The 14,417-nt window shown below is 41.7% G+C and overlaps 1 protein-coding gene across 1 annotated transcript; it reads left to right on the forward strand.

Moving 5' to 3' along the window:
* Positions 1–1,005: 1,005 nt before the first annotated feature.
* Positions 1,006–14,107, forward strand: LOC121572759 (potassium/sodium hyperpolarization-activated cyclic nucleotide-gated channel 2-like). The gene is made up of 8 exons (XM_041884782.1): positions 1,006–1,526; positions 6,817–7,021; positions 9,857–10,081; positions 11,820–11,981; positions 12,214–12,432; positions 12,700–12,846; positions 13,055–13,295; positions 13,737–14,107. Exons 1-8 carry the CDS (start codon positions 1,006–1,008, stop codon positions 13,925–13,927), a joined length of 1,911 nt encoding a protein of 636 aa, XP_041740716.1. The 3' UTR covers positions 13,928–14,107.
* Positions 14,108–14,417: the final 310 nt, after the last annotated feature.

The raw sequence follows: 14,417 nt of genomic DNA on the forward strand, positions 1-14,417 counted from the left end.
GAAATAATTTGGTGACATTTTATGGTCTTAATGTGAACTATAGGAGGGAGGGGGGGTAATAAACATTGATAAAACAATTAATATACAATAAAGGTACATTCGGGGACTGTCTGTGTAATACATGATGACTTGTGTTTAGTAAAAAGCACTGTATACATGTCTAGTAGATTTCATACAATATACAGCCAAATATTACGCCTAACTGGCAGTAGTAGGCTACATAATCTGTGTCAGTGTGCGTGAGTGTCTTTCTCTGTTTTCTTCCTACCTCGACTGCACCACAGCAGTACTTTCTTTTTACATTTAAGGAGATTTCCCCTCTAAGATCTCCATCTCCTCGTGCTATTTTGGTGTTGTCCCCCTGCAGCAACAGGTATCTGTGCCATCTGACACCTGCGCTTTCGCAACTGGCGCGTCTCTGTCTCTAGAAGGAGCGGGACATTCCGTAGTAGCAGGATGAGAGAGGTGACAAGAACTCCGCCGTCATGACAACAATCCGATTACACTGAGACCCTTATCTGTTCAGGCTATTTATGTGCGTACCAGCAGTGCTTATCAAGAAGCACTTAGAAGAACCGTCGCTTGCACTGAACAAGGGGTATTTGTTGTTGTTTTTATACTAGTTGTAATAGAAAAACTAAAGAGAAAGTACTTATAGAGGAACGTTGCAACTTTTCTTTGATGAACTAGGCTACCTATTCTAGCCATGTTGGAATTTATGGATGAATTCTCTCGGGGGACATTTATCCAGTGGAGGACACTAAAGTGTATGGAAAGGTTTTCATATTTTGAGATTGTTATGCAAATACATATTGTTGATTCAAAGTTTTCTTTTGAACATTAATCACCTATTTTTACTGGCACTGTTTTGTGCCTTTAAGCAAGATCTGAAAAACATATATATAAAGAAATCTAATTTCATTGTTTTCTATTGGAAGAAAGAGACTGTACTCCTGATAACTCTGTCATGCAGGTGCTGATTAAGGTAACCTACATGGTGTAAAGATGGATACTAGTCCTACTAGAAGTATTGATGGACAGACATGTGTGGGGGAGGGCCCTGCCAGCAATGGGGAGTCCAGGCACCGAGGCAGCACCAGAGGCAGCTTCTGCGCCTTCGCCACATGGCGCTCATCCTCCCAGTCCTCCCAAAAGGAAGATCTAGGGAGCGACATCAGTAAGAGACTTCATTCCATTGTCAACTCCCAATACAATGACCATCACAGCAACACAGCAGACACCAAGGGCCAACTGTGGGTGTCAGCGGAACCTGACACAACCACCACCGCCACTACCACCTTCTCCAAAGGAGCAGAAGTCATCACTGCTCCTCAGGGCTCAGAGACGGAGGAGAATGACCATGTGGACCAGTCCACCTACTTTCAGAGACAGTTTGGGGCGCTGCTGCAGCCTGGGGTCAACAAGTTTTCCCTGCGCATGTTTGGCAGTCACAAGGGCGTGGCGGCGGAGCAGGCCAGGGTCAAATCTTTTGGAGTGTGGATCATCCACCCCTACAGTGACTTCAGGTAACTCAGAGGAGTGGGAGTGGAAAAGGGATACAGTACATAACGAGCACAGAGGATTGGAGAAATAGAAAGAGGCCTAGACTGAGTGGCAAGTCCAATGGGGGAGGCCAATCAGATTATTCAATGGCTCAGATTAATAATCCAGTTCAGATTACAATCATCCATGATAAAATGTTGGTTCAGATTAGATAGAAGCACCCATGATAACATGCTGTTTCTTGTCCATAACCTCAAAACATAGCATATCTACAAAACATAGAGTAGCAACTCAAAAAGTATTTATTACTTAGGCCTACCTCAAACTAGTTACAATGGAGAATCTCCATTGAAAATGCTATTTAGTCCAGGAGTAGGCTTGACTTCTGTCCGGGAAACCGGCCCCAAGTGTACAGTAACTAGACGGATGCTAGAGGGTATAATCCGCAGTGACGATAAGAAGATGAAAGCATTTGATTAGTGATACAGTATATTGAGTGAGATCATCTGGATTAGAACAGAACCCTGCGTATCTTTGTGTCTTGCCCTGTCTGTAACCCTAACCCTAAAGGAAAATCTTTAAACCCCATGCATGTGCTAATCCAAACTCCCCAAAAAATTGCAATCAATTGGAGCAGCCTCGGCCGAAACCGTGACATCAATTCAAGAACATGTATCGTTTTCAATTGAAGCGTGTTCAGCTTTTAAGACTTTTATCCAAATACTTATCATGGAACATACTGTATAATAAAGCCAGTCAATCTGGCTGTGGCAGTGGCTTTAATGTCTATAAATAAACATCAATTTTCCACATGTGCACAACACTACTAGACAGTGAGTTAAATCCATGCTGAGGGATTATTGCCAACAAGAAGAATCCCCATCATTCCAATCTTGCCCTGTATTATGTCATAAACACTGAGACAGATGAGAGGAACATTACTGTAGGTCTGCCCTCTGCCCTCTTCAACCTCACGTTCAACCTTCACTTTAATGGGGGTGGGTTTTGAAAACATACACCTATACATCCAATTGATTGCTTTACCAATGTAATCGAACTAAAAAGGCAATACTGTTCTGAAACTTGAATGTACACATCTGCTCACATACATTTATAGAGTAAGTAATAAGTAATAAGGGCACGTGAGAATGTACACACTTGTTATGTACTTACAGTACAACTACAAACAGCTACTTCTAATCTGCCATTACATGAGTGCAGGTAAAACACGTAGACAGAGGAACGGAGGCCGGGGCACTACAGGGAGAGACTTACTTGACTTAAAGTATAGTGACTTCAGAAAGTATTCACACCCCTTGACTTTTTCCATATTTTGTTGTGTTACAGCCTGAATTTTAAATTGATGAAATTGAGATTTTGTGTCACTGGCCTACACACAATACTCCATAATGTCAAAGTGGAATTATGTTTTTAGACATTTTTACAAATTAATTAAAATGAAAAGCTGAAATGTCTTGAGTCAATAAGTATTCAACCCCTTTGTTATGGCAAGCCTAAATACATTCGGGAGTAAAAATTTGCTTAACAAGCCACACAATAAATTGCATGGACATGGACTGTGTGCAATAATAGTGTTTAACATGATTTTTGAATTACCTCATCTCTGTACCCCACACATCAAATTATCTGTAAGGTCCCTCAGTCGAGCAGTGAATTTCAAACAAAGATTCAACCACAAAGAGCAGGGAGGTTTTCCAATGCCTCGCAAAGAAGGGCACCTATTGGTAGATGGGTAAAAAAGAAAATAAACAGACATTGAATATCCCTTTGAGCATGGTGAAGATATTAATTACACCCAGTCACTACTAAGATACAGGCGTCCTTCCTAACTCAGTTGCTGTAGAGGAAGGAAACCGCTCAGGGATTTCACCATGAGGCCAATGGTGACTTTAAAACAGTTACAGAGTTTAATGGCTGTGATAGGAAAAAACAGAGGATGGATCAACATTGTAGTTACTCCAACTTAAATGACAGAGTAAAATAAGGAAGCCTGTACAGAATAAAAAATATTCCAAAACATGCATCCTGTTTGCAATAAGGCACTAAAGTAAAACTGCAAAAAAATGTGGCTAAGAAATGAACTTTATGTCCTGAATACAAAGCGTTATGTTTGGGGCAAATCCAACACCACACATCACTGAGTAACACTTTCATATTTTTAAGCATGGTGGTGGCTACATCATGTTATGGGTATGCTTGTCATCGGCAAGGACTAGGGAGTTTTTAGGATACAAAGAAATGGAATAGACACAGGCAAAATCCTAGAGGAAAATCTGGTTCAGTCTGCTTCCAACAGACACTGTGGTCCTCTGTAGCTCAACTGGTAGAGCACGGCGCTTGTAACGCCAAGGTAGTGGGTTCGATCCCTGGGACCACCCATACACAAAAAAAAAAATGTATGCACGCATGACTGTAAGTCGCTTTGGATAAAAGCGTCTGCGAAATGGCATATTATATTATAAATATACACTGTGGCCTAGTTACAGTTTTGATTTAAATTGGCTTGAAAATCTATGGCAAGACTTGAAAATGGCTGTCTAGCAATGATCAACAACTAACTTGACAGAGCTTAAAGAATTTTTAAAAGAATATTGTGCAAATATTGTACAATACAGGTGTGAAAAGCTCTTAGAGACTTACCCAGAAAGACTCACATCTGTAATCACTGCCAAAGGGGATTCTAACATGTATTGACTCAGAGGTGTGAATACTTATGTAAATGAGATATTTCTGTATTTCATTTTCAATACATTTGCTACAATTTCTAAAAACATGTTTTCACTTTGTCATTATGGGGTATAGTGTAGATGGGTGCGGACATTTTATCCATTTTGAATTCAGGCTGTAACACAACAAAAAGTCAAGGTGTATGAATACTTTCTGAAGGCACTGTAGCTCTTTGGAGAGCAAAGGGCATTCACACGGAGGGAAAGGTACTAGAGAAAAGGAGTAATTCAATACATCCTAGCTCTGTGGTCTGATTGGCTTAAGAGGAGGGTTGTTTTCTCATAGGGTTCAGGAGTCAACAGTCAACCAGACATTTGTTGTAATTTAAACAAAAGCTTGTTGATAGTCAGCTGGTATGGTCTGGTACGGAGTACTGGCAAAATAAATAGTGTCGGTACGGCGTTACGCACCGGTAAAACATGAGCCTATTTCAATTATTAAAACAAATATGGCAAGAAAATTGTAGACTATTCTCCATAATTTATCATTACCACCTGCCAGCCGCATGATAAATTAGCAAATGGATTTGAAAACGGGTGGTTTACACTCTAAAACGCAGTGTGGTTTAACGTGAACTCTAACATTTTGCGAAGGCAGAAATATACTGGCCAGGACCGAGACATGCGCGAACAGCAGTGGATCCATCAAGCAATTCAGGCTACAAGTGTGCCAATCGCCGAATGTCATTACACTTTTTGGTGTTTTAATAGGCGTCTCTTTCTATTCAACAAATGGCGGGTGCACAGTGCACTGTCTTAGATGCTGGAATTATTTTAGAGTGGATCGAACGTGCGCATGAAAACATCATGCCTCGTTGTGTTCATGCACCATTAAAAAGGTCATGCATTTTTACAGTTAAATGACATGTCTTTAATATTAGGCAGTGTTGGGGAGTAGTGAAATACATGTAGTTCAACAAGTATTTAACTACATTTTGCAGTAGCTTGGTGGTAGTTGAACTAAATTCAAATCTAGGTGGTGTTTTCAGTAGTTAATTACTTTTTTTTGCCATGTAGCAGTGTAGCTAACTACTGGAACTACACATTACCTTCTCTGCAAAAATAAAATATGGTTGAAGTAGGCAATAATTTCCTTTCTTTGTCAACATCAGACCTGCCTAATTCTCACTTGAAACATAGTTTTTGTGTTTAATAGGCTAAATAACACATTCAGTTAAAGGTAGACTCAATGAAATGACGTTGTCACGAGTAGCACCGCAGATATTGAGATGAGCGAGATGCAAGACTTTGCTCTCACACAGTTCACAGCATGGTAGCCAGGGCACCAAAACAGTGGCGAAGTTGAGCCTCGCGCTTCAACACTCTTAGTTATTGCATAAATTGACCGACTATACTGTTAACTTTCTCCATCTACGTCATATCGATGAGTCTACCTTTAAAATATGACCCCAAAGTGATCTGTTATTGCAATTTGTAGTCTATGACATTTCAGATTTACATATGATAATTTTTCACTAAGTAGTTTGGATGTGTGAATAACTTTTTCAAAGTAACTTTAGTTAAGAAAGCTATATTTAACTTAAGGGTAGCTTTAGTGTAGCTTAACTTCTTCCAGTTGATGCAATTGCTAGCTTTTCAAAGTCGTATATTTTCAAAGTAACTTCCCCAACACTGCTATTAGGCCCAAAAAATGTTGTGCACGCGCAGGGCTGTGCACACATAGGAGGTCCCGTACTGGGATGAAATTAAATCTACTTTCACCCCTGATTGCAGCCCAAATGGCACTCTATTCCCTTTATATTGCACTACATTTGCCGGTTTGCTGGTCAGAAGTAGTGCACTATAGGAATAGGGTGCCATTTTGGACGCAAGCATTCACTGGCAAAGAGATCCCCCTGAGTGATTGACACCGCTTTGGAAAAACTGACAAACCAAGTGCACATTATAAACCAAGACATGGGACAATGAGACCTTATGTAACAAGTGGTCACCACTGTATGTATTGTAGAAGTCTTGGACTGAGTGTTCCCAGCTTTAGTGTACTATCTAAACAGTGCATTAATAAACCAAAGGAAAGTAATCTGGATGTACAGTATATTGTATTGTAGCAGACCCTGCTGTTTCTCTTCATGGAAGTTTGCTGAGGATATTGCAGGCCTACTTGGTGTGATGTACATTTGTAATGAGTGGCTTTCTTATCTGTGTTAGGCTCAGTAGCACTCAGAAACGGGTCATTGGACATCTATCACTCTGTTCTGAGTGGATGGGATTGCTTGGCCTTTATCTTTGTGACACTATTATGTCAAGGGGTACTCCTGTCACTTGAGTACAAATTTCACTCAACATATCTATATTGAGTGGCAACAAGTGTCTGCCAGTTACAGGAGCATTTGGAAATGCTGATGTCATACAGTAGATATACAATTTCACTATTCTGGACCCTGAAGTTTGACTTACTGTAACTTTACATACTGTGGAAACACAATACTTTCATCTGATGTGAAAATACAAGAATTCGGTAACAATGGACTTCTCGCTCAGCCTGGTCCCAGATCTGTTTGTGCCCTTGACAACTCTGTGACCTCAACCCCCCCGTCCTATCCAGGTTCTATTGGGACATTGTGATGCTACTCCTGATGATGTGCAACCTGGTCATCCTCCCCTGGGGTATCACCTTCTTCGAAGACCAGAAAACTTTACCCTGGATCTCCTTCAACGTCATCTCTGACACCTGCTTCCTGGTCGACCTGGTCCTCAACTTCCGCACGGGCGTCCTAGAGGGAGACGACCAGATCATCCTGGATCCCAAGGTTACATTTTACACATTTTCAAGACAGCTGGAAACAGAGCGGGATATTGGCAAATCGGAGAGCAGTAGTCAAGGGTGGACACAGGGATTGAACCCCAGTCTCCGGTGGGGAGTATATGTGACTGTCCGGGAGCGTTACCGCTAGTGATGGGCTTTGCTGCATTAGCTTAGGCTCTCAGGTTTACTGTTATTTTACTACTATTTATTTACACTTAGTCTAGAAATGTATTATGTTTTTGTATTTAAAAAATAATAATTCTGTAGCTAGGTGAAGCCCTTTGCACTGGTGCATTTTATTGTGCGAAAAGTGCTATATACAGTTGAAGTCCTCGTGGTCCTCTGTAGCTCAGCTGGTAGAGCACGGCGCTTGAAACGCCAAGGTAGTGGGTTCGATCCCCGGGACCACCCATACACAAAAATGTATGCACGCATGACTGTAAGTCGCTTTGGATAAAAGCGTCTGCTAAATGGCATATTATTATGATTATAAGTCGGAAGTTTACATACACCTTAACCAAATACATTTAAACTCAGTTTTTCACAATTCATGACATTTAATCGTAGTAAAAATTCCCTGTCTTAGGTCAGTTAGGATCACCACTTTATTTTAAGAATGTGTAATGTCAGAATAATAGTAGAGAGAATTATTTATTTCAGCTTTTATTTATTTCATCACATTCCCAGTGGGTCAGAAGTTTACATACACTCAATTAGTATTTGGTAGCATTGCCTTTAAATTGTTTAATTTGGGTCAAACGTTTCGGGTAGCCTTCTACAATCTTCCCACAATAAGTTGGGTGCATTTTGGCCCATTCCTCCTGACAGAGCTGGTATAACTGAGTCAGGTTTGTAGGCCTCCTTGCTCGCACACACTTTTTCAGTTCTGCCCGCAAATGTTCTATAGGATTGAGGTCAGGGCTTTGTGATGGCCACTCCAATACCTTGACTTTGTTGTCCTTAAGCCATTTTGCCACAACTTTGGAAGTATGCTTGGGGTCATTGTCCATTTGGAAGACCCATTTGCGACCAAGCTTTAACTTCCTGACTGATGTCTTGAGATGTTGCTTCAATATATCCACATAATTTTCCTTCCTCATGATGCCATCTATTTTGTGAAGTGCACCAGTCCCTCCTGCAGCAAAGCACCCCCACAGCATGATGCTGCCACCCCCGTGCTTCACGGTTGGGATGGTGTTCTTTGGCTTGCAAGCATTCCCCTTTTTCCTCCAAACATAACGATGGTCATTATGGCCAAACAGTTCTATTTTTGTTTCATCAGACCAGAGGACATTTCTCCAAAAAGTACGATCTTTGTCCCCATGTGCAGTTGCAAACCGTAGTCTGGCTTTTTTATGGCAGTTTTGGAGCAGTGGTTTCTTCCTTGCTGAGCAGCCTTTCAGGTTATGTCGATATAGGACTCGTTTTACTGTGGATATAGATACTTTTGTACCTGTTTCCTCCAGCATCTTCACAAGGTCCTTTGCTGTTGTTCTGGGATTGAGTTGCACTTTTCGCACTAAAGTACATTCATCTCTAGGAGACAGAACGCGTCTCCTTCCTGAGCGGTATGACGGCTGCGTGGTCCCATGGTGTTTATACTTGCGTACTATTGTTTGTACAGATGAACGTGGTACCTTCAGGCGTTTGGAAATTGCTCCCAGGGATGAACCAGACTTGTGGAGGTCTACAATTTATTTTCTGAGGTCTGTTGTGGAAAATAACCACTATACTTTATTACAAATAAGGTCTTACAGAGTTTTTGTTGCATCAAGAAATTACTTTATTAAAGTTTCAACAAAGTCGATACCAGTCTGCAGAGTGGCACCCCGTTCTCTCTCTCTCACGTCACATTATATACCATCATCCCCAACTCTTCTAGCTCTAAATCCCTCCCTCTTCAGTTTCCCACTCTTTATCACTCCACGCCCACTTCCTTTGTCTCTGAGGGCGGCTAAACTCGACTTTTATTATGCACATAATACTCCAACCAATCACTCACTCCCCTGTCTCGCACACACACTCATGTTTAGTTTAAACATGACAAGGGCCCTAACATACACAAACCTCACCCCATCATGTTGTAATCAATCAAGAAGATACCAAGGAGACCCTGGTGCCGCTCCCTTCATGGTGTTTGAAGAGAGAGACAAAAGGCCACAAGCTAGTTTCAGTCTCTCATCAGATAAGATAGCCATGGATTGAAGTAAGAGCAAGCAATTTGACCCTAGGGCAGATTTCCTCTCTACTCCACCACACACACAGTGAAATGCCCCAATTAAATTCCTGACCCAGTAACAAATAATTCTAACTCAATGTTCGTGATTAACCCAGTTCTATCTCCTAATTCATAAAAAAATACACATCAGGTCTTGGCTGATTTCTTTTGATTTTTCCATGATGTCAAGCAAAGAGGCACTGAGTTTGAAGGTAGGCCTTGAAATACATCCTCAGGTACACCTCCAATTGACTCAAATGATGTCAATTAGCCTATCAGAAGCTTCTAAAGCCATGACATCATTTTCTGGAATTTTCCAAGCTGTTTAAAGGCACAGTAAACTTCTGACCCACTGGAATTGTTATACAGTGAATTATAAGTGAAATAATCTGTCTGTAAACAATTGTTGGAAAAATTACTTGTGTCATGCACAAAGTAGATGTCCTAACCGACTTGGCAAAACTATAGTTTGTTAACAAGAAATGTGTAGAGTGGTTGAAAAACAAGTTTGAATGACTCCAACCTAAGTGTATGTAAATTCCGACTTCAACTGTAATTACAGTTTGATTCAACGATTTGATGAAGATCAAATCAATCAGTCAATCAATCATTCAATCATAGGTGATACGTATGCGCTACCTGAAGACTTGGTTCCTGGTGGACTTCATCTCCTCCATCCCCATGGACTACATCTTCCTGATAGTGGACCTGGAAGCCCAGATGGAGGCTTCAGACGTGTACCGCACGGCCCGCGCCCTCCGTATCGTCCGCTTCACCAAGATCCTCAGCCTGCTGCGCCTCCTGAGACTGTCCCGCTTCATCCGCTACATCCATCAGTGGGAGGAGGTGAGGAAAACAGCAGAGTTTTAGTGCGGTTAGTGGACTATAAGCACATTTCATATAGGATAAGGCTACATACGTAAACGCTGTGTACTCACATTGTAAAATCACTCATTCAAACACTCTCTCATACTCATACTGTCTAGAAATCTAGCCAATAGCCATACCTCTCCATTGGCATTAAACAAACCACATAAATATTGGCACCCTATTCCATTTAAAATGCACTACTTTTGACCAGAGCCCTATGGGACCTGGTCAAAAGTATTGACTATTAAAGCACTATAAAGGGATACATCCCCAGTCAGATGAACTCCTGGATACAATTTGTATGTCTCTGTGTCCAGTATGAAGGAAGTTAGACGTAGTGTGATGAGGTGATGTCAAAGGAGTCAGGCGCAGGAGGGTAAATCACAGAATAACTGGTTTTATTCCACAACCACAGAGTTACGCTGTCATGCGTCAAAAACACTCCAGTGCGCAAAACAGGTGCACTGGAAATACAAGGCACACGGGGAAATATCCCAGCGAATCAAATTACAAGGAGCTCAACCGAGCTTCACTATCCTCCACAATAAACAATCACTCACTAAGACAAGGGGGCATAGGGAACACTTATACAGGTACTGATGAGGGGATATGAACCAGGTGTGTGTAATAAACAAGACAAAAAAATGGAATGATGAGATGAGGTGCGGCAGTGGCTAGAAGGCCGGTGACGACGAACGCCGAAGCCTGCCCGAACAAGGAGAGGTGGCAGCTTCGGAGGAAGTCGTGACAGGTAGTTTCGCGAGCCAATGCTAACTAGCGTTAGCACAATGACTGTCTATGGGTATCTGCTGTAGTGGGGTAATAATGATCATATATGCATATATACACCTCACATGCGACTTGTAATAAGACTATGCAATTAAAATGTTAACTAAGTTAATTATCTGACTCCATAAGAAGATTTAGCAATATGCATGAGACTATAGTTGAGTTACAATAATAGGCAATTAAGAAATGTTTGAGAATGGAATTCTAAATACAAGTCTATGTAATTACTTTGTAGAATGAATGGATTCACATACAAGGCATAAAGCTTAAGTTAAAAAGCATTAACAAGCATTACAAGGCATTATTCTAAGCATGATCAGAGAGAGAAAGAGATAAAGAACCCATGGCTTGTGCCATGGCCCATAGCTCATATTTCACAAGCGCTGGTCAGGAACATAAGAGAAAGAGACAATGAATCGAAGACTCTTTATAACATCTGAGTTGTTTGGATTCAAAATCTGAGTTGTTGACCAATAGTATTACTGTAAAGTTAACCTCCAATCAGATATCAGACCTACAGACCTGTAAAGACAACAGAGCCTCTGCTTCTCAGAGGTGTGACAGAATGGGGGTTAGATAGATATTACAGAGAAGGCTGAATTCCTGAGAAAACAATAAAACATTTTTCATAGAGCGTTCATAAGAAGAGTCACTTCGGGGGCTGCCCTACACTGCTAGCATGCTAGTAGATACACATAGACTTCCAGTCATTGCGCTAACGCTAGTTAGCATTGGCTTGCGAAACTACCTCTAACTTCCTTCATACTGGACACAGAGACATAAAAATGGTATCCATGAGTTCATCTGACTCTGGTGAAGTAGATAAGGGGCCTCGATGCCAAAATCCCAAAGTATCCCTTTAAGGGAATAGGGTTCCATTTAGGACACAGCCGTTGTAAGTCCTCTCTTCAACTCTCCCTCTCAGATATTCCACATGACCTATGACCTGGCCAGTGCTGTTGTGCGTATAGTGAACCTGATTGGTATGATGCTGCTGCTGTGCCACTGGGACGGCTGCATGCAGTTCATGGTACCCATGCTGCAGGACTTCCCACCAGAGTGCTGGGTCACCAAGAACAACATGGTGGTGAGTGAGGACTGGAAGGTGGTAGTGCCCACGTGGTTTATAAAAAATAAATGATCATAATACATTTTATTTTAAGCGCTTTTCAAAACACCCAAAGTCACTTTACATAGTCAGCAAGATAATCAGCAAGATAAGAAAGCATTAAAATTATCCTTCACATTGAATACATTCCTATTCAATATGACACCCCTTTGCTACCTGTCTTACCTCCTCACTCCCCTCTCTATCACAGAATTCGACATGGCATATACAGTACTCATATGCCCTGTTCATGGCGATGAGTCACATGTTGTGTATAGGATACGGTGCCCAGGCTCCCGAGGGCATGACGGATGTATGGCTGACAATCATGAGTATGATCGTGGGCGCCACCTGCTATGCCATGTTTCTGGGCCATGCCGCTAACCTGGTTCAGTCAATAGACGCTTCCCGACGACAGTATCAGGATAAGGTACCCAGCTCTTTGTCTCACATGGGCAAAAAGTACTTTTACAAATAGATGAGAAACATACACTATAGAACATTGTTGTGCTTTGTTCAACACAGTACAGTACCACATAATTATACATTTTATGTGAAATGTGTAGTCTGCTGCCCTCTTGGCCAGGTCTCCCTTGTAAAAGAGGTCTTCTGACCTAAACGGGACTTACTGGACAAGGTAAAAAAAATAAAAAAAGATCCACTCACAATGTTCTCTGTCTGGAACCCATGTTTTCAGTATAAGCAGGTGGAGCAGTACATGTCATTCCATAAACTGCCAGCGGATGTGAGGCAGAGGATCCATGAGTACTATGAGATTCGTTTCCAGGGCAAGATGTTTGACGAAGACAGCATTCTGGGAGAACTCAGCGACCCGCTCAAGGAGGTCTCTTCCATTACACCTCAATGACCTCTCTCTCTCTCCCCCTCCCCTTACATACTTGTCATCTCTCCTTTCAACACAGTTGGAGCAAACACAGAAATACTATTTATAAGAAGTGGTCTAGCTCTATTTCACTGTCACAGACTCTCTACCGTACTCCTGTACTGTATGGACATTCTGTTCTTAATGATTCCTCTCTTCTCTCCATTAGGAAATTGTGAGCTTCAACTGCCGTGGGTTGGTAGCCAACATGCCGCTGTTTGCCAATACAGACCCTCATTTTGTAACAGTGATTCTGACCAAGCTGCGCTTTGAGGTCTTTCAGCCTAATGACTTCATCGTACGGGTGGGCACACTGGGGCGTAAGATGTACTTTGTCCAACATGGCTGCGTCACCGTGCTCCCCCGCGGAAAAAAGGAGATACAGCTTAGCGATGGAGCCTACTTTGGGGGTGAGCTGTTTGCGAGTGTAGTTTGAAAGCGTTCTCCACCAATATTTTATGTTTTAATTTTATAACTAAAAAATTCAGGGGGTGGATCAGCTTTAATATTGCAAATAGATTGTGGCTTCTATCAATGTAATTGTTTTACACCCTCTTTTCTCATTCCCTTTTATTTACCCTTCTCTCAACTCTCTTCCTTTGTCCTCAACTCATGTTTCCACTCTCCCTTTTCTCCTATCCTTGCCTTTTTTGATCTTCCTCTATATCGCTACTTCCCTTCCCTACCCAATTCTGTTTAATACCCTAGCACCACAACACTGCGAAACAATCAATGTAACTGTTTAATACAGACAACTTTATTGGGAAATATTATTCACCTTAAACATCACATGTATTATATATGTCGAGTACATGGGCTAAACTGAATAACATTTCCTCTCCTCCCTTAAGAGATCTGCCTGCTGACCCGTGGACGTCGGACAGCGAGCGTGAGGGCTGACACGTACTGCCGCCTCTACTCCCTGAGCGTGGACAGCTTCAACGAGGTCCTGGAGGAGCACCCGCTGATGAGGAGGGCCTTTGAGAGCGTAGCTGTGGACCGCTTGGACTGGGTCGGGTACAGGGGCGAGAACCCCTCATGAGCTTCTCCACAGACTGACTGACACTCACGGGTGCATAGAGGAGAGCTGACACAGGCAGCACAGTGTACATCTATGTGACAAGATGGACATGTTGTGCTTGTTTTTAGTTTGGAAACATGGACCTGATTTACTTATAGAAAGTTCTACTTCAAATATGTTTATTAAGAAGCATATTACAATGTTAACAAGTGTACAAACAGATCAATGACCTTCCCTTTTTAACATATAAGACAACAGTAACACACATCAAAACAAAATGGACATCAAAACCAACACGAAAAACGAATGAAAATGGTTTTGATGTCCATTTTGTTTTGATGTATGTTACTGTTGTCTTATATGTTAAAAAGGGAAGGTCATTGATCTGTTCGTACACTTGTTAACATTGTAATAAATAAAAAACAGTACCCCCCCCACCCCTCTTCATACCCAGTCCCCCACAGATACTGATACATGTGATGTCAGTTCATCTCACGATGCCAGAGAAGTT

The sequence above is a fragment of the Coregonus clupeaformis genome, chromosome 8 (assembly GCF_020615455.1).
Source record: "Coregonus clupeaformis isolate EN_2021a chromosome 8, ASM2061545v1, whole genome shotgun sequence".
Lineage (NCBI taxonomy): Eukaryota > Metazoa > Chordata > Actinopteri > Salmoniformes > Salmonidae > Coregonus > Coregonus clupeaformis.